The sequence below is a fragment of the Pristis pectinata genome, chromosome 1 (genome assembly GCF_009764475.1).
Source record: "Pristis pectinata isolate sPriPec2 chromosome 1, sPriPec2.1.pri, whole genome shotgun sequence".
Taxonomy (NCBI): domain Eukaryota; kingdom Metazoa; phylum Chordata; class Chondrichthyes; order Rhinopristiformes; family Pristidae; genus Pristis; species Pristis pectinata.
In genome coordinates this window covers 116,524,639-116,544,464 of record NC_067405.1, presented here as the reverse complement: position 1 = coordinate 116,544,464, position 19,826 = coordinate 116,524,639, and the positions used below count along the sequence as shown (strand labels likewise).

The following is a 19,826-nucleotide window of genomic DNA, read 5'->3' as shown; positions in this document are numbered from 1 at the left end:
CCATACATACAATATTTAAAGACTAATTTGGGGATGGGAAATAAGAGTCTTATTCTTGACACTGTGAAACAAAATACCTATGACGTGGACAAGGAGTTAGCCCAAAACAGTGACAAAAGTATTTTAAAATCCAACCCATTATTTTGAATCAAACAAACACAGAAGAAATGTATCAGGAAAAAGAGAGAGAAAAAAGATACAAGAAGAAAGTGAAGTACACTCAAATGGAATGTTAGGGACACATAGTATTGATTGATACTCTGATCAACTTTTGGTTTTTGAAGAACAACACAGGATTCTTTTAAAGGAAATGAAATTGCAATTTTTTAAAATATTCTTCTTTGATATGTGAACAATTAAGCCTTTCACATTAAAACATGCAAAACACAGTGAAGACAGAAATTCTGATTACCTTCTGCACCCAGTGATCAGTGTGATTAGGAAACAAAGTGAAGCCATTGTGTGAAAAGGAAAACAAAAGACATTTGATTAAGTTCACACACAAGTATTTAGACAAACAGCTATTACAAATAGTAAATGAAAAGCCCATGGGTTATTTTAGGTAAATCTATAAAACAAAACAGATTTTAAGGTCATAAATATACAAGACTGTTTATGTTCTTTAATATCCAAGATAAATTTCTCAATTTCCTATAATTGCTTAATAGGACACACAAATATCCAAAAATAAATGGAAATCTCAAAAGGGTATTTTAATATTAGAGGATCAGCATATATGAAAAAAATATTTTGTTGTCACTGTAAACTGAAAAATGGTCAAATACTGATTGGCATCATGTTATAATTTAGTGTTTCAACCCAATTCATGCAATATATGTCCACTTGTCTGCTTCGCATGTTACGTACTGACCCTGCCAAAAATATTTGATAATATGACCTTCCCTCATTGCTCTACTATTCTGTAACTGATATCAAAGGCAAGCTTACTGGGCATCTTAATTGCATAATGTGGCGTGTGATGCATAATGCATGTGATAGTTTACAGGAATGATGTTTGGTCTTTGCACGCGAGCTGATGTGAGCAGGTGATGCAGAAAAAGACAATTGTTTTCAGAGATTGTGGGCATAGGGACTGAAGTTGTTTTTTTAAAAATGTGGGGAGGGTGGCGTTGGTTGCAGGATTGAAGTTCTCATTTCTGTCAAGTAAGTGACATGTATGAATAGTTATTGTGACTTACTTCAGTTTTGATCCTATTCCTTCCATCTTGTCCCAGGTGGTTACCTTTGATAACCCTAAACATCTGTAGATTCTATAAGCTATCACTGGAGAACAATCAGCTATCCGTTCTCTTTACATTACCCCCTCTTACATACAAGTTTACTCCCTTACATACAAGGGAGTAAATTGTTTAGTGCTGTCCTGACTGAGATACCAAGAGTCTCTAGTTCGCACTATTCTTCTGCCCAAGATCAGTTCTTAAAATGTTTAGATTTCAAAGGCAGTAGCTTCCTTGACTGTATTGATAACTGTTGTCTTATAAGTTATTCATGCACTAATTGATTGGTGGGACAGAAAGGAAAGTTATACTTTTTGTAAAATACAAATGAACAAATTGGAAGGTCAATCTGTCAGTTTAATCTTTGATGTCTCAGGTCTTCCTCACCATTCTCAATCAATTTCAATATCCTTAGTTTCTTTTTCTTTGGAAAAAAAACAAATTTTTATTTTTCCTACAAATATAACCCATAATCAATCTGCAACATACATTTTCAATACATCCAGGAAATATTGATACATTTATCAAGGCGGCTTATTAAGCAAAAAGCAGGCACAAGAGATAACTATGCCTTTTGGTCCAAGACCGTTCAACTAGATACCTGTGTGACTAAAACCACTCAGGTTTTCCAAGACATGTTGTCCAAAAAAAAGTGGCCACCTCCAATACAGCAAGTCACTTAAAAAATTTTTGTCAGCTCTCCTATCTACAGAACACCCTCAATGATCATTGCTGATCACAAACAAGGCAAAGCAAGTGATCTGAAATTGATACGGTAACAATTACTGAAAAGAGACTCGAAAACAAAGTTCTGATGAGCATCAGATGTCCCAGTACATTGTCACCTTTGTACAGGAAAAGAAGAAGCCCAAAGTCACTGCTACACGATGACTCATTCACATTAAAAATCCGTGAATTAAACTATCTATTTTCCACATGACATGGTCTACTAATATAAACCATGGGAATATTAAAAAGCTATAAGCAAAATTGATCAGCTTTTCATTGTCTTCAAATTGAAACAAAAAGTGTACATCTTTATTTTCGTAGGAAATGAATTAAGGTACCTTTATAAATCTCTAATTTTGCCTTTTTGCATTTGTTAAACAGAAACAATGACATGATAATAAATTTCAATAGTAGAGCACAATTCATGTCATCAATCTTAGGTTCAACCAAATGGATACACACCTGATAAAGACATTAAAATGTCATTGATCACATATAACCAGGTACATCGTCTAGGAAAAAGCTGGAAAATACATTTGCATTAGTATGAATTGAAAACATTTAAGAATCATTAAATAAAGTTTTTCAACTAAGCTGGGGCATTCATCCCATTCTTCAAAATACGCTACATTTCTAATTATCAACTCCTACCCACCATCACCCCAAGAGAGCAGAGATAATCCATCATTCATACTCATTGTGCTTACTTGCTCCATTGAAGCTTCATGAAGTTCATTCAGATTTAATGTGTAAATGCCTTCATCAGTTCCAAAGATTAAATACTGATCTAATTTAAAAGGGAAAAAAGATTATTCGTACATTCACTACGATACTATACAACCTCTTGATAATAGTATCAATGCCATAGCAATCCCTGATTAACTTTCATTACCTTTTGTCTCAGGATGTATCCAAGAGGTAGCACAATTTATCTTCAAAGGACATCCATCAAATACCTTAGTAAAGCAGGCTCCCATCTATATGTGAAGCATATTGGCAAAATAGAATCCAGAATAAATTTGCCAGTTAACATGAAAGAATTGAAAACGGCACAAGATAAATGCACTTAATTTGAGTCATAGAATAATACAGCACAGAAACAGGACCTTCAGCCCAACACGTCCATGCCAACCAAGATGCCCAAAGTTAGCTCCATTTGCTGGCATTTCATCCATATCCCTCTAAACCTTTCCTATCCATGTACCTGTCCAAATGTCCTTTAAATGTTGTTATTGTACCTGGCTCAACCACTTCCTCTGGCAGCTTGTTCCGTATACAGTATATGCACCAGAGAGTGGAGTTGCCCCTCAGGTCCCTTTTAAACTTTCTCCTCTCACCTTAAACATATGCCCTCTAGTTTTTGATTCCCTTTCCCAAGGAAAGAGACCCTTTCTATGCTCCTCATGATTTTATACAGCCCAATAAGGCCACCCCTCAGTCTCCTATACACCAAGGAATAAAGTCCTAGCCTGTTCAACCTCTCCCTATAACTCAGGCCCTCGAGTCCTGGCAAGTTTCTCATAAATCTTCTTTGCAGTCTTTCCAGCTTAATGATATCTTTCCTATAATAGGGTAACTAAAACTGTACAGAATACCCTAGGTGCAGCATCACCAATATCTGAACAACTGCAATATAATGCCCCAACTCCTATACTCAATGCCCTGACACATGAAGGCCAGCATACCAAATGCCTTCTTCACTACCCTGTCCACCTGTGATGCCATTTTCAGGGAACCATGTACTTGTACTCAGAGGTCCCTCTGTTCTACAGCACTTCCCAGAACCCAAATTGCCAACATGGCTATCGTTAAAAGATAAGTATATAACCACAATTTAGTATTTGAAAGCATTACTGAACTTAATATCAGAACATTTAGTTGATTATAGCATCTATTTATTTTCATTCACTGTAACATATTCAAACTCCTTACACAGGCAAAACCTGCTGTTGTTCATAGCAATGAGTTGATGGGGTGAAGGAGGGGACAGGGAAACAGAGGAGGTGGCCATGAAGGAAGATGATAATGATAGACCTTGGAAGAAATTTGCATCCCTGTGGTGCAGTTGTGACAGGAAAGCAAGATGTTAAGCTGATCCAGAATCCCCTATCTGAAATAAGTATCTGTGACCCCTGCATCTGCTCTAGGTAAGTGTGGTGGGCCTTTACCGCAGGCCTTCAACACCCTGGGCCCTTGGGGGGTGGGTGGGTGTTTGGGGGGGTGGGGGGGGGGTGTTAGGTAGAGTTTCACTTTCTGTAAAAGCTGTCATTATTTCTAATGATTGTTTTAATATATCTAACATCTAAAGTCATGCCAAAAAAAGACTTGTGGGATCACTTGGATGTGTACTGCATGCTATTTTGCACACCAGTGATATAATTTCACCAAGTTGGTAACCTTGTACTTAGGTACACCTGATGCCACTCACAACCTGTGTTTGGTACATGAAAAAAGAAAAATCATCAATATAAGTGAGCAGTAGCCTTCTGACATCTCTATAGCAAAAAATAAATAACCTTCCAGTTCTTGTCTTGTACCTAAGGAATGCTTGGTGCTGACAATTAATTAAAAGTAGGGCATATACAATGAAAGATAGGGCCCTAAAGTTTAATATGAAACAGAAGGACATTGGTGTACAAGTCCAAGGATCCCTGAAAGTAGTAGCACAGGTAGATAAGGTGACAAAGGCGGCATATGGTAACTTGCAGAGGAGATTTACCAAGTCACTGCCTGGGATTTCAGTTATCAGGAGAGACTGAGGGGGTACCTGATAGAGGTATAGATAATTATGAGTGACATAGAAAAGGCAGATAGTAGAAAACTTTTACCCTTAGTGAAATGTCTAAAACTGGAGAACATCGATTTAGGGCAAGGGTAAAAAGAGGGGATCCAAGGAAGGATTTTTTCTACCCAGCGGGTGGTTGGAATCTGAGGTGGTAATGACACAGGCAGAGACACTTGTATAATTTATAGTATCTAGACAAACACTTGAATTGCCAAGCCTTAGACGGCCACAAACCAAATGCTAGTAAATGGAATTAGTTAGATAGGCATTTCATAATTGGCACAAAATAGTTGACCTATTTCTCTGCTGTAAGACTCCAAATATTTTATCTTAATTAATTATCCTGGTTTAAATAGAGGGCTACAAATTAAGCCTTCAAGAAAATATTTTACTTACATGGACTTTTGGTGTTGGAGGAAGGCCATTGGTGGCTGGCTTCTAAATTAAAAAAAATAAATCTTGAAAAATATTCAAAAGTTAGTACAAAACAACCCAATGTAGCATGCCAAACACTACCAAAACCAACCTGCCCAGCAGCTGGAATGTCTAAGTTGGCTGCATTCCCAGTTTATCAGGATGATAATATTATAGGATTAAATAAGTGCACTACCCACATTACTCTATTTGATCCATCAAAATATTCTTTTACAATAACAAATGCCACTTGTATTTTGCTACTTCAAAGTAGCAAAAATATCTAGGACATTTGACAATGTTAGCAAACAAAAATTTGATGCCATACAAGGTGATACGAGGACACACAATTACACATATGGTTAAAGATGTAGGTTTCGAGCACTGTCCCAAAGGAGGAAAGTGAGGTAGAGAAGGAGGGAATCCAAGCATTTAGGTCTTTGACAGCGGAAGGCATGGGGAAGAGATTAAATATGGCAATGAGGAAGGGACAAGAGTTAGTGCAGCACAAATATCTTTTGAAGTGTTTTAGGGCTGAAAGTAATTGTAGCGATAGGGAGGGGAAAGGCTACTAAAGAACTTGTAAACATAAACAAGGTATTTAAAATTGAGATACTGTTGAATTGGGAACTGGTGTTGAATAGGGAACTGGTGTTGAATAGGGAAGCAGGGGCTGACAGTTGATGGAAAAAATGTGAGGTAGGACACATACTGCGCTGTTTTGCATAACAATAAATTTACAGAGCAGAATGAACGAGGCTGAATGAAATGGTGCAGTGTAATGGTCAAGATACAAGCACAAGAGTCTCAGCAACACAAGCTGAGTCAGGGCCAGAGTCAGGCAACACTACAAAAGTGAAAACAGGTAGTCTTAGTGATGGCATAGAAACTAAACATAGGAGAAACACACCACCAGGGTAAAAAGAATATAAAGGAAATGCACAACAAGAGGAATTGATATTTATGACTTCTGCTAAGTTGATGTTTCAACAAACATGCTGATCATGTTGGGCTAGATAGTGGCCTGGCCTAAAACCTGTGCGTGCCTCCTCTCCTGCAATCCTCTCAGTTGCACTTACTAATATGGCTCTGCAGTTCCAATTCAATTTGAGGCCTGGCTGCAACCGCAAATCGCATGAAGTGGAATGAATGAGCTATTACTCAGGCTCATGAAGGTCAAAGGCCTTTTTAACAATTTTTAAAATCTCTGATGGAGACTATTTGAACTGGCTTTAACAATTTCAAAATGTAAAACATTAAAAATAGTTTAAACTACTGTAGCCATGCACTTAATCGCATGCCCTCATATCCCATTGGGTGGCTCAGCATTAGCTTGTTTGTTAACACTCTTTCAAGTGCCTTAGACATTTTTCCCACTTGAAGGCCCTACATCAGTAATATTACTGATGCAAATAAATCAGAAGCAAAGCAAAAACCTCTTCCCATCTCATCAAGATCAGAGAACCATCGAAATAAAGAGGGTTACACAGGTAGTTCTGCTATAATGCAATAGTTGCATTCTCGCAGTATAGAAAATTGCGTTTTAAAAATAATTGTGTCAATGGAATAAAGGGGGTTAAGGGCTAAAGAATTTCAGACTCACAATAACAAAGTTATTTTTCCCTTACAGGATTTTCAAAAGTAAAGGTGTTTTTAAATAGGTGTAAGTTTATTTTGTTACTGCAAGCTAAAAATACTAATGGCTTTTTAATAGAATATCTTTGCATAAGTATCAATAGAAGCGATTACTTGTCCATTTCCAAAGTAACCCTCATATAAATGACCTCCTGAGGTGAAATTAGCAGTCTGTGTTCTTAAGAGATGATGGGGTCTGATTACTGCGGGGCTAGTTCCCATTCAAAATAGTGTTATAACCAATTCAGTCCGTGTAATACAAATAGTGCTTACTAATTCACCAATTGCGTTATATCCAATTCGCATTATGTAAAGACACGTTATAGCAGAACTACCTGATAATATAGGATAGTTATCATTGCTGTAAAGCTGAAACCTGGATGCAAAGTGCATGCAGCCCTAAGGTCATTAAGTTTATATTCCATGCCTAGAGTCAGCGCTAAACCCATTAGTGGAGCAGAAGATCGGATACTGCAATGGTAAGTATATTTCAGCCTACTGACTTTAGAAATAGCAAGAATCCTTAACAAAATAATTCAAGTGAAACCTGGGATCCATTTTTATGTGATAATAAATAGGTATATGTAGGATTTATAAATATTGCTTCAAGAGATGCACTGATTTTACAAAATAGTTTAAAAATTAAAAAGGGACATACAGGGAAATCTTTTTTTTCTTTTCTTCGAGGTAATGCTGGAGGATGTTCACCATTTAAGCCTGAAGGACCTTCTGGAACATTTGAACAAATACAAAACATTTTACTGTAACCAACAATGATGTTTCTAAAGGCCACTGAATTGAACTCTAGAATTATGTTGAATATTTTATCAAGCTCCATACATGAAAGCAGATTGATCTACCCCTCCCTATAAGATTGCTTACCTACACAACTACTAACAAATATATATCTACTATATATATATATATATATATATATATACATATATATATATACACACACACACACACACACATATTTTTTATATATATATAAATATATAGACACACACACACAACTGTGTTTAACAATACAAAAAAACCATTGCTTGAAAAACTTTACAATCAAAATCGTAGAATCAAGGTGGTTTTCAAGGTATATGGACAGGGCAAGTTATAATCTGAAATTACTCAATTTATATCTATGTGTGTGTGTGTATATATACACACACAAGGGATTACCTTATTCAATGTGGGTTACTTGCTAAAAAAACTAATTTTGGCTTCTTAGGGGCCACTGCTATCCAAAAAAAAAATCAATACTTGCTTAATTGTTGATGTTAGTAAGGTTAACCCATGGCTGATCAAACTACAAGCCATTTTAAATAAAAATCATACACAAAAACTGGGCATCAGTGGCAGCACCAAGATGTAATGCTCAGAAAGAGGATCAAAGTGAATAGGGCAAAAGAGATTAAATAAAATGCAACTTAAATGTACTCAAGGTCCACAAAACTGTAAACATCTACACAGCCACAAAGATCAAAAAAATTGGACACATGTCCCTAATATAAATTAGCAACACCTACATAAACATAAAATCCATTTTAAGCAAATGTTTTATTGATTCAATATTTAGCTATGATACCTAGGTACATGTTTCTATTGGTCTTGGTTTATTATTGTCACATGTACTGAGATACTTCTGTTTGTGTGGTATCCAGACAGATCATTCCACACAAGTAAAAAAGGAAAACAATATGTAGAATATAGTGTTATAATTACAGAGGAAGTGCAGTGCAGGTAGACAAATAAAGTGTAAGGGCCATGATGACATACATTGGGAGATCAAGAGTTCATCTTTTAGCATATGAGAGTCCGTTCAAGACTCTGCTAACAGCAGGATAGAAGCTGCCCTTCAGCCTGGTGGAATCCTTGTTATTAATAGACAGTAATATCCTAGAAGAATTTTGTGATTTTTTTTGAAAAGCAAATGATTTTATTGCTCACCTTCACTGAGAAGAGAAGCACTATAGCATTTTTGAACATACTTGGTTTTCAAGTGTTGGATCTGCGACCTGCAATTCTTAAATATATTACTGTTTTTGATCTTATTCCATATATTCTGACTAAATGCTCAATTTTCCCCAAGACCAATAATATCTAAAAACTACTCCTTGATTCTTAAGCTTCAAGGTAGTGAATCGCATGTCCTTTTTCAGAAAAGCAAACTTTGTGTATGATGCTCCTTTATCTTTTCAAATACTGTATGTGCTAGTCGACTACTAGGTCTGATGTACAAACCCTGCAAAAAAAAACTGAAAACATTCAAGAGGATTCATAAGCTTCAAATGCAAATAGGAGAGCCCCCACTATAGTAAATCTATTGCACCCGTTTCCTGCTCTTTATTTTACATATTCATGGACTAGTATTCTTGAAGGTTTATGAAGCAATTGATTTTCAAAACTGATGGAGGGAAGCCAACATTAATGATGTCCAAGTGCAAAGGAAAATGTTCCAAAGTGGGTACTTTGCTGATACTATTCATTAACACTATCACATTCAGCAACTTAAAAATAATACTCCTCTAGACTTCATTAGAAAGTGTTATTGTTTTTAAATCAACTGCAAGTCAGAGACCACAATTGGGCCAATGAAACGGTTCTCTTTTACTACATTACTTCCAAATAGATGGGATTAATATGGATTTCAAACAATATCAGGAATGCCCATAAACCAATTCATATCAGTTTAAACCTATTTTATCCAGTGGTGAATAGGAAATATTATACCATGACTGTGTGGATTAGAGAAATATTTAGGTAGAGCTGCTCAACAGTGATCTACATAGTGAACCACTTTTCACATTTAATTTCTTTACCTAAGTCACTGGCTCTGGTATCAAGCAATCCTGGGCTACTGATGCTGCTGGGAAGGGATGATTCAAGCATTTCTGATTGATATAGGGATGTTGGAGTACTCTGTCTTCTTGGCACAACTGATGGTCCATTTTTGGTACAAGGCTGCCTCTTGACTGTCAGAGATCTCTCTTCATCTGGAAGATCTGAAACACTGTGCATTCTTGGCTGAAACAGTAAAAGGTGATCTTATGATGATGAAATATCCAGCTGTGGCTGATTCATTTTCTTAAGCAAATCCTTTTCCAGTGCAATTATGATAACAACTAATTAATGAGCAGATTGGATTTTTCTCCCATTAAAACTGATGGAAAGGAAAATTAGTGATTTCAGCAGATCTTTTTACTGGCATTTTTATACTCTGAGTTGTAAGTTATTGCACATCCCCATCTGCCCTGAGTAGGTGGTGGTAAACCAGCTTCTTGAACCACTGCAGTCCATTTGGTGGAAACATCCCACAGTGTTACTGGGCATGGAGTTCCAGGATTTAGACCCTAGGGACAAAGTAACAATGATATATGCTCCAAAGTCAGGTGGAGTTCCCTAACAGCATGTTATTGTGTTGCACGAAGGCTGGATGGAATGAAATCTTCTGAGAATGTGGAGCATCAAGATGATAGCAGCATTTATTTTTAAATTAGAAAGTAATCAAAGGGGGAAGATGGCGAGAATGGAAGGGTAGGATAGGGATGCAAATCTCCACCTAACTGTTAAAAAACAGTTCCTGAACTGCAAAGTAGGGAAATGAAGCATTTCAGTTTTTTTTAAACACAGTTAAGTATCCAACTGTAATCCGGAAAAGTTATAAAGCAATTAAGTTTCCTGACTGAAATAACATGAAGGTTTCAAGTTCATGCAGCAGTTCTGTAAACAATTATTTCTGCTTTTTTAAGCTTAATAAATCCACTCATTAATTTGTTTGTCCCAAATATGAACTTGTGAATCTATTAAAATTTTATTTTGACTATGATACAGCTAATATATTGATAGTAATAACAAAGCTGATTAAGATCTTATCATCCTAAATAACTCAAAGCAGCAAATCACTATTGGTTGAAGATGTTTGGATGCAACAAATAACATAATAGTCGTCTATTCACAGATGTACTTAAACTTGTCCTCTTTTAATGCTAAGTTTAGCATTAAAAAAATTGACCAACAAGTTAAAAGTTTCTCTGTAATTTAGAAAGAGTTCATGGTAACTGGACTCACCTTTGGTGGAAGTGGAGGTGGAACTACAACAGCTCGTTTAAGTGTGGACCTTATGGAAAACAGCAAATATTTTAATATTTATCAAAGAGTACAGTCAGAAAATAAATAATTGAAAAGGCTTTTAAAAAAACACAAAATTTTCATTCGATTTATCAGAAACATAATGAACAATGGGAACAATGGTGTGGCAGTTATTCCAGTAATCTAGAGGTGCGGATTAACAAACTGGAGATGTGAGTTCAAATACACCAAGACAACTGGGGAGTTTATATTCAGTTAAATTAATAGTTTGGTATTACTAATGGTGACCCTTAAACTGCCATGTTGTTTTACAACTCCATCTAGCTGTTCTTCCTTCATTGCTGCTGGAGCTAAGTTTTAGAACTTCCTATTCAACTTTATGTTGTACTAAAGGGTACTTACAGTGCATTGTCAAAGTCCTCTTCTTGGTGTGCTATGTATCCCCTAAAAGAGTGAATCAACATTTCACTTTATTTTATATAAAGTACTTTCCTTGGAATTACATTAGCAGAGAACAGTAAAGTAAAACATGAACTCTACCTTTATATTCACATGCACAAAAAAATTCAACAATTTAAATATATTGAGTAATGACTGACTCAAAATTTGGCATTTAATGAAATCTAGGATCAGTTATGGAATACTTGCATTTAAATTGTTTAGAAAGATTTCACAACATGTCAACAGAGAAGATTGTTTTCCTGATGAAGCTATAGAACCCCAACAAGGTAATTATGCATTCAAGTTGCAGAGTTCATCTATATTTTAAAATTATACCACACAATTTTAGAGCCTTTCTATTAATGTTTAAAATATTTGTGCATTTTTGAAGTAGTTTTGGCAATTCTAAACCCACCCAGCTTTCTACCATTCATGAGGTAAGAGGCATGCTGTTACTCAAAAACTCCTGACAATGACAAATCTTGTCATTTCAAGTCTTAAAATTAATTCACCTTCTCATTGGTCCTTTCTCAGAGACTGCATAACCATTTCAGAATCTGTTCAATTGACATCACAAGTAGAAAACTGAACTCACAATCCTACAGTCCACCATTCAGGACACGATTCTATATTTTACCAAAATACAATTTATTGTGCCTTCTGTAGTATTTTTTTCAAAGCAGTTAACTCTAGTACTAAATTTCTTAATAACTGTGAAAAGTGTACATAGAGGACAGAGCACTACGTTGCTCATAACCTAACTACTTTGGCAGAACCATTCAAGGGTAATTAGATCTTATTAAAAAAAAAAGGTTTTTTTTGCTGCACAAAATTACATTTAGCCTGAGAACAACCATTAACAGAGAATTCTGTCTGGGTGTTGCTTGTGGTCACAAGATGTCCAACTGGCTTGAACCCATGTTTACAATACAAAATAACCACTAGAGCCATCTCTAGAACCACCATTGGATCCAACATAAAACACAATTACAGTCAATGGAGACATGGCAGTCACCGATATAATTCTTCCTCAACAGATTTAAGACTACTACCCAATCAGAACATTAAAAAAATTGTAGAGCAAGATGGACAAGTCACACCTCATGCCATGAATAGAGTCCCTTACTTCACATTCAACAATGACTGCTCACATAATAAAATATGGAGATGCAGTAAAAGTTTACTTTAACTCAATTAGGCTTCCTCCACATTTAAAATCACACAACCTCAAATTGAATAGATTAGAAGCACTCTTTACATAATGTTTCAAAATAATCAATTACAACAGTCTACATTACTTGTATTTCACTTATTGCAAAGCTAGAAAGCAACATGTACCAGTTAAAGGAGAAGTGGTACTGTGGGTTATCCTTTAAAGATTAAGGTGCAGATCCATAATGTGATCAAGCTCCATGGCAAATAGGCAAGTACAATGAAGATAACAAATCTGGGCTAGAACTTGAATCAGAGAGCCATTCAAATGCATACAAAGAGTCAAATAAAATATACAAGTATATCAAATGGTGAATAACTGTTAATAACCACAACATGGGTAGAAAACGATTCCATGACATATTCTTTGAATCATGTCAAGCAACTAAAGCTTGAAAGAAATTGGTGGTATCAGACTTAGTGTCAGGCATGGCTCTGTGGTAGATAACTTGCTGAATAAAAATATTTCCAGCATTTTGTGTTTTTAAATTCAATTTTCCAGCATCCAAAGTATTTTCTTTACATGTCAACACACACAAAACAGTTTTGAAATAAATAATTATGACTTAAATGAAATTATTGTTGACACTCTTTTCAAAAGTAAATCAAGTTTGAAGATCAGGTCTATTTTTCGTTGATGCGTTAATGTATTCAATGCTCTCTTCGTAAATCACAAAAATTTGTTTTCTGTGGCTAGCCTGTAAAGGCATCTGGAACGGAAAATGGTTTAATGCCTCAAAATAAGTACTATATTTGAAAGATTTATATAGGTATAAAAAAATCTGCTAAGCAAATTAGCTTGCATCAAGAACAATTTCATTATTAATTTCCTATATTTGACACCTGGATCTTATCCAAAAAGCAGTGCCCACGTCATCTTTTGTAGACTTTCCAACATGCAGTCATGCAGTTTGTACAAGTTTAAAATATATGCTAAATTAAATACTATAATACCTTGTGAACTGACTTAATATTTTTTTTAAGTTGGTGCATCACTTCTCACTGTATCCTTCTGGATTTTAAGTAATTGTCACTGTATTGTAGTTGATCTCCCTTCAGTTCCAAGTCTCACAGTCTAAATTACTAATTTAAGAATTAGTTGGGAAAATTTAGATCCGAAAGCTTTAACACAACATATAACATGCACCATACAATGTTAGAGATCATTCTCCCAAAGAATATTTGAGACATCCTCAACATTAACTTACTTGTTTCCTCCATCTGCAAATGGGCTCCACGATGACCCAAATTCTACGCCTTTGGTTACCTCCTGTGTAAAATATTTAGTAGTTTTCTTAAAACTACTTTTTTTTAAAAGAAACAACAACATGAACACACTGAAAAGACCCTTTTCTAAAGAAGGTAGAAATCTCTGACATTTTTGAGCTGCTTATTACATTTTTTGCAAATTAATTAAATAAGTTGTGCAGTAGATAGCCACAGATGCATTAAATTCCAATTTGTGTCACCTAATTACCATGAGGCCATTTGCTGAGGTACATTTGCATTACAAAAGTAAAATGGTACAATGTCTAAAGAAGGATCAAATGATGACCTTTAAATTACAGTCTAATTTTATTTTGGGGAAAAAAGACCAATGAAGAACATCTGTTCTGGTCACCAAACTTTAGGAAGGATGTGATTGTTATGGAGAGGGTGCATGAGAGGAGATTCACCAGGATGCTACCCAAATTGGAGGACTTTAGTTATAAGGAGAGATTGGACACGCTGGGCTTGTTTTCCCTGGAGTGAAGGAGGCTGAGGGGTGACCTAATTGAAGCATACAAGATTATGGGAGGCATAGCTATGGTAGGTAGTCAGAATCTTTTCCCCCATGGTAGGGGTATCAAAAACAAGAGAGCATAGGTTTAAGGTAAAAGGGAAGGGGAGTTTTAAAGGGAATCAGAGGGGTAAGTGTTTTCTTTTAAGCAAAGAGTGATTGATATCTGGAACACCCGACAGAGGTGGTGTAATCTGACAATTACTACGTTTAAGACAGACACTTAAATAGGCAAGGCATGGAAGGATACAGTCCTAATGCAGGCAAACGGGATTATTGTGGATGGGCAAAAAGATCAGTATGAACTCGGTGGGCTGAAGGGCCCATTTCTGGATGTTCTATGACTCCTAAGGGATATCCTGGAAGGAGAATTTTTGATTGTATGCTTTCAGTGCAGGTGCAGAAAAGAACCAATGAATATGTTACGCAGATTTACAAAATATTATATTTTATTGATTAGAATTCCATTGCAGAACACAATTTCTGAAAATCATCCAACAGAGTCTTGTGCAGCAAGTTGATTTGGTAAGTGCATACCCATGGGAGGGATATCAAAAGATTTACTTGGATTAATACCCTATCACAGAAACAACAGACAGATTAACTTAATTTATTAATAACTGAAGGATGAAGTTCTGACTTACCATTTCACAGTGAGCCTCAGTTTCCTTTCTCAAAGGAGGTTCAAACTGCATTTTGTCAACTGTAAAAATAATTGTTACATATAACAACCAATGAAGGCTAATTTCACAAAATGCCAAATGTTTTATGCTAAAGAATAATGAAGAATTCTGATTGGATTTTCCACTCAAAGATATCCCTGTCAGCACTGTGAATGTGCAGAGCATGGTTCACATGCATAGCAAAGCTCTGCACTGCAATACATTTACCTCAATGTCAAGGACACACCTTTATTAAATTAGATTGAACCTAAGCCTTCAGAATAAGTTATTCTCTCATTATATTTATGTCTTAAATAAGACAAAATGTAATTCTAACTATTGCATAATTTTGGGCAGTTGTCCTGTGCATTCCTATCTAGCGGGAAGTAAGCAAACATTCAATAAGAGCAAGAGAACAAATTAACATGTACATTGCACCTTTTTTGTTCTCAGAAGTGTTCCATTTGGAACAATAGTTAAGTACAGTCACTGTTATGAGGAATACACAAGGTACTTCAAGGAAAGTCCAAGAAACAACTATGTGATAAATCACCATTTAACCTAATTCAGCAGCATTTGTTGAGGTATAAATGTTGGCCAATACTGCTGAAGGGAGAACTTTTATAATCCAGCCTGAATTCATTAATATGACAATGTAGCAGACAGTACATATTGCACTGGTGTGTTAACCTGGTTTAAATTTTCCACTCTGGTGTCTGGGTTAAACTCATGACCTTGGGGGTTATAGACAAGGAACTGTGCCACCACTCAGGCAAAAAAAAAACCAAATCATTCTATTGAGACCACATTGTGTTCTGGTTTGCTCTCTCCAAAGATGTGCTGGTTGGTGGTTTATTGGCTGTGGATTGCTCCTGGTGTGGGTGGATGGCAGGGCGGTGTTGCTGGGGATGCAAAAGGAACAAACAGGATTAACGTAGATGGCTGCTCGATGGCCAACATGAACAGTAGATTGAAGGGCCTGTTTCCGTGCTGTGAGACTCAATGACAACATTGATTTTTTACTGTAGTGCTCAAAAAATACACAAACCTTGGATTTACAGATACAATTAATTACTTCAAAGCACAGTAACTTATGCAGACAACCGCAGTACCTGTCTTTCCCAGTGCTCTCTCATTAACAGCACAGCAATGACACCAATGAATCTATTCTTTTGTAATGTTGAGATAAAAGCTTGGGTCCTGAAACAACAAACTTTTAGATCCAGATTCAAATTTACCCTTGTTCCATTTGTCGTTGCAAATTTTCCTTTCGTCTCTAGTCCCGCCACACAATACTGCCTCCTAAATCTATACCCATCTTTCCAACACTTCACCATTTGAAACTTTCCTCAAATTAAATCTTCCACACTTCCCTCAAGCACATCTTGCTCACCACAAACTCTGTACCCTAACCATAGACTATCACTTTCCCTGGCAATCATCTGACAATGAACCAAGACCTTTCATTTTTGACAAGATGAGCTGCCCAGCATGTTTTATTTCAACATCAAGACCATAGGCTTTCATCAGTATAACACTGTCCGTCTCTCCTGCTTTGGCTCAGCTCAGCCCATTGATGTCACAATTCATATGGATTTGACCATTCATATCTTTTGCAAGCCAATGATCCAACTTGTATCTTCTTTAACTTGAGTTCATACTTTGACATGTACTATACTATTTACTCACCTTGTTTCTTGATCTGCACTGGTCCAGCAACACATTAGCTTTTAAAATTCTCATTCTAGTTTTCAAATTTCTCCATAGCTTCACCTCTCTATCTCTGCAACACTACACAGGGTCTCTATTACTGGCATCATTCTATCTAATTTCAATTGCTCAAACCAGGACAACCTTGCCTTACCAAAGATCTAGAATTTCCTTTTGGATGAGAATATACAAGGAATAGTTGGTAAAAGTTTGCAGATGACACTAAAATAGGTGTCATAGACAGTGGAGTATCAAGAACTGCAGCATGATCTTTATCGGCTGGGTAGGTGTGCTGAGGAATGGCAGGTGGAATTTAATTCAAATAAGTGCGAAGTGTTACATTTTGGAAGGACAAATCAAGGTAGGACTTTTATATTGAATAGAAGGGCCCTGGGTACTGCAGAACAGAGGGACTTTGGAGTACAGGTGCATAGTTCCCTTCAAGTGGAACAGGTGAAGGCGGCTTTTGGCATGCTCTTCTTCATCAATCAGGGCACTGAATATAGAAGTTTGGAGGTTATGTTGCAATTGTACAAAACATTGGTGAGACCACACTTGGAGTATCGTGTTCAGTTTTGGTCACCCTGTCTATAGGAAGGGTGCGATTGAACTGGAAAGAATGCAAAAAAGATTTACAAGGATGTTGGAGGGACTGAATTATAAAGGAGAGGTTATACAGACTGGGCCTTTACTCCTTGGAGCATAGGAGAGTGAGAGGTGATTTTATGTACCTCTATGAGATCATGAGGAGCATAGATAAGTTGAGCAATCTTTTTTCCAGCACTGGGAAATCAAAAAAAGAGGACATAGTTTTAAGGTTAGAGGTGAAAGGTTTAATAAGAACCTGAGGGGAAACTTTTTGTGCACAGCAGGTGGTGGCTATATGGAACCAGCTGCCAGAGAAAGTGGTTGAGGCAGGTCCATTAGATACACTTAAGTAGTGTGGGGACAGGTTATATGGATGACAAGAGTTTAGAGAGATATGAGCCAAGGGGAAATGGGATTAGCTTGAATATACATCATGGTTGGCATGGACAAATATAGGCCTTTTTCCATGCTTTATAACTCTATGACTCTAAAATAGTCTGTCTCTTTAACTCACTTTCTTTTCTGACTATGTTCCATAAAATCTACCTCTACGATTAGATCTTTGGTGATCTGCCCCCATATCTTAAGTGGGTTGATATCAAATTTTTCATCTTCATCCCGGGGTGCTCTTTGGAACATTTTTGTACGTTAAAAGATGCTGCATCAACGCAAGTCAGCCAAGTTGACAAACAGTATAGTCATCCATTATATTTAAACTTATCAGGACTTTGCCACATTACTGTTAACTGAATCATGTTTTAGTTTAATTCAGTTTAGTTTGATATTTCAATAAAATATTCAGTGCTGGTCACATGATTTGATAGTTCATCTTAAAACAAACAGTACATGGAAGGCAACAAATTATGCATAATTCTAAAGAGCAAAATGTTCCCTATTCTTCATTCCAATGTAATATGACTATTTTTCTGAAATGGAATGTCAATAAATCATTTTAATCCAGAGATCAATCTTCAAAACTGTAGTGTGATCAAATTGAAAAGATGACCCATTTGAATGTGAAATCACAGCCTGTGAGCAGGTAATCTTTTGTTTTGCACTTCCTGTGTGCCAGAAGTAAGACCAGAATATGCACACTTACAAATTCGTAGGTAGTTCTAATCAAAATTCCGACAAAATCCACTGTGAAAATTCTCATTAAGCATACTATGACAAACACTAGCTCCAACAGAAATTATGAATGAAAACTAAAGCTTTGCTTCTACACAATCACAATATTCCAGACGGTGTACAAAACTATATTTAAATAACAGTTGAACAGGAATATGGGCCAAACACAGGCAAATGGGACTAGATCAGGCAGGCAACTTGGTTGGCATGGACAAGTTGGGCCAAAAGGCCTGTTTCCATGCAGTATAACTCTAACAGTTAAATTATTGACAGAAATGGCATCGATTTACATCAAGTTCAAATTAAGCAAAGTTACAGCATGATGGCAGGTGAACAAAATACATCTTAAAGTTGGAAAATTGTAACACAATTTAAAATTAGTCTCTGCTTAATTAGCATCTGTTAGTCTCAGCCAACACTAGATGTTAGCAGTCCTTTCAGCTGCTACAATGAACTATCCATTTGAAGGATTAAAGTCTTGGACTACAATTTTCTAGTGGAATCTTCCATCAATGACATGGACTCTATCAGAAAAAAATGTGGTTTTTCATCATATTTCAAAAGATGATTCAGTTCAAAAGATATTGGTGTAGTTAGTTTCAATGCAACAACTCCAAATTTTTCAACAATTCTAAAATACAGACAATGGAACAAGGATGTTATTCAGGAATAGCTATTATAGCCTGCAATGTTTGGTTTATTATACTGGCAATCATGATGTTTGCATTTATTTCCATGCAATTGGGTTTCATAACACTCCTTGTAAATGAAATAAAGTCCAACTTAAGTATATAATTAGGGGGTTAAAATTATGTGGTTTAACTTAAGTTACCAATAACAAAAAAATACAGCGAAAATAAAAATTACATTTAATATGATTCTAAGTAGGTATGTACCTATACACGATGTGTAAATTTACTTGATTTCAATGTTGAAGTGCTTCAGAATACACTACTTCTTTCTTTCAAATCAGGTGTGAAAGTGTATAGATCATATTTTATCTCCAACTCTGGTGCAACCAATATATAGTTGACCATGGGAAAAGCACTAGGTTTTGAGATCAAGGCCAACAACTTTTAGTGGTTGTTCTTGCACCTTTTTAATGTTCATAGCAAAACTAAGTTGAACAGGGAAATGAAGCTGCATGAATTGAAAAGACAGATCCAAATGGGTAAATCAATATCTGATAGATGAAGACATATTCCCCAATAGCATTACCAGTCATTATTGTAACCTCAGTTACATGTGGTAGTAATTTTTGAACTGATAATCTTGTGCTGTTGCATAGTATTGGTGGATTCAAAATTCCTGAGTCCCATGATTAGAGCTCCTTTTAGTTCAAGATTATGTGATGGCACACCAGGTGGCGACAGAGTTTAAACATTCAACAAAACTCCACCCAAGTTTTTCCCCAT

The 19,826-nt window shown here is 36.1% G+C and overlaps 1 protein-coding gene across 3 annotated transcripts in view; it reads right to left on the bottom strand.

Moving 5' to 3' along the window:
* Positions 1 to 19,826, bottom strand: part of map4k5 (mitogen-activated protein kinase kinase kinase kinase 5) — a 126,312-nt gene that overhangs the window by 18,957 nt on the left and 87,529 nt on the right. For 2 of the 3 annotated variants that reach the window (XM_052031244.1, XM_052031259.1), the window contains exons 14-23: positions 14,968 to 15,026; positions 13,752 to 13,813; positions 11,293 to 11,334; positions 10,870 to 10,918; positions 9,621 to 9,825; positions 7,460 to 7,530; positions 5,149 to 5,190; positions 2,860 to 2,944; positions 2,675 to 2,754; positions 2,430 to 2,490 (exon numbers count right to left, since the gene is read on the bottom strand). In XM_052031244.1, the coding sequence (XP_051887204.1) occupies positions 2,430 to 2,490; positions 2,675 to 2,754; positions 2,860 to 2,944; positions 5,149 to 5,190; positions 7,460 to 7,530; positions 9,621 to 9,825; positions 10,870 to 10,918; positions 11,293 to 11,334; positions 13,752 to 13,813; positions 14,968 to 15,026 (756 nt within the window). The remainder of the gene's footprint in view (positions 1 to 2,429; positions 2,491 to 2,674; positions 2,755 to 2,859; positions 2,945 to 5,148; positions 5,191 to 7,459; positions 7,531 to 9,620; positions 9,826 to 10,869; positions 10,919 to 11,292; positions 11,335 to 13,751; positions 13,814 to 14,967; positions 15,027 to 19,826) is intronic. The other variant, XM_052031251.1, reaches the window with a different exon arrangement.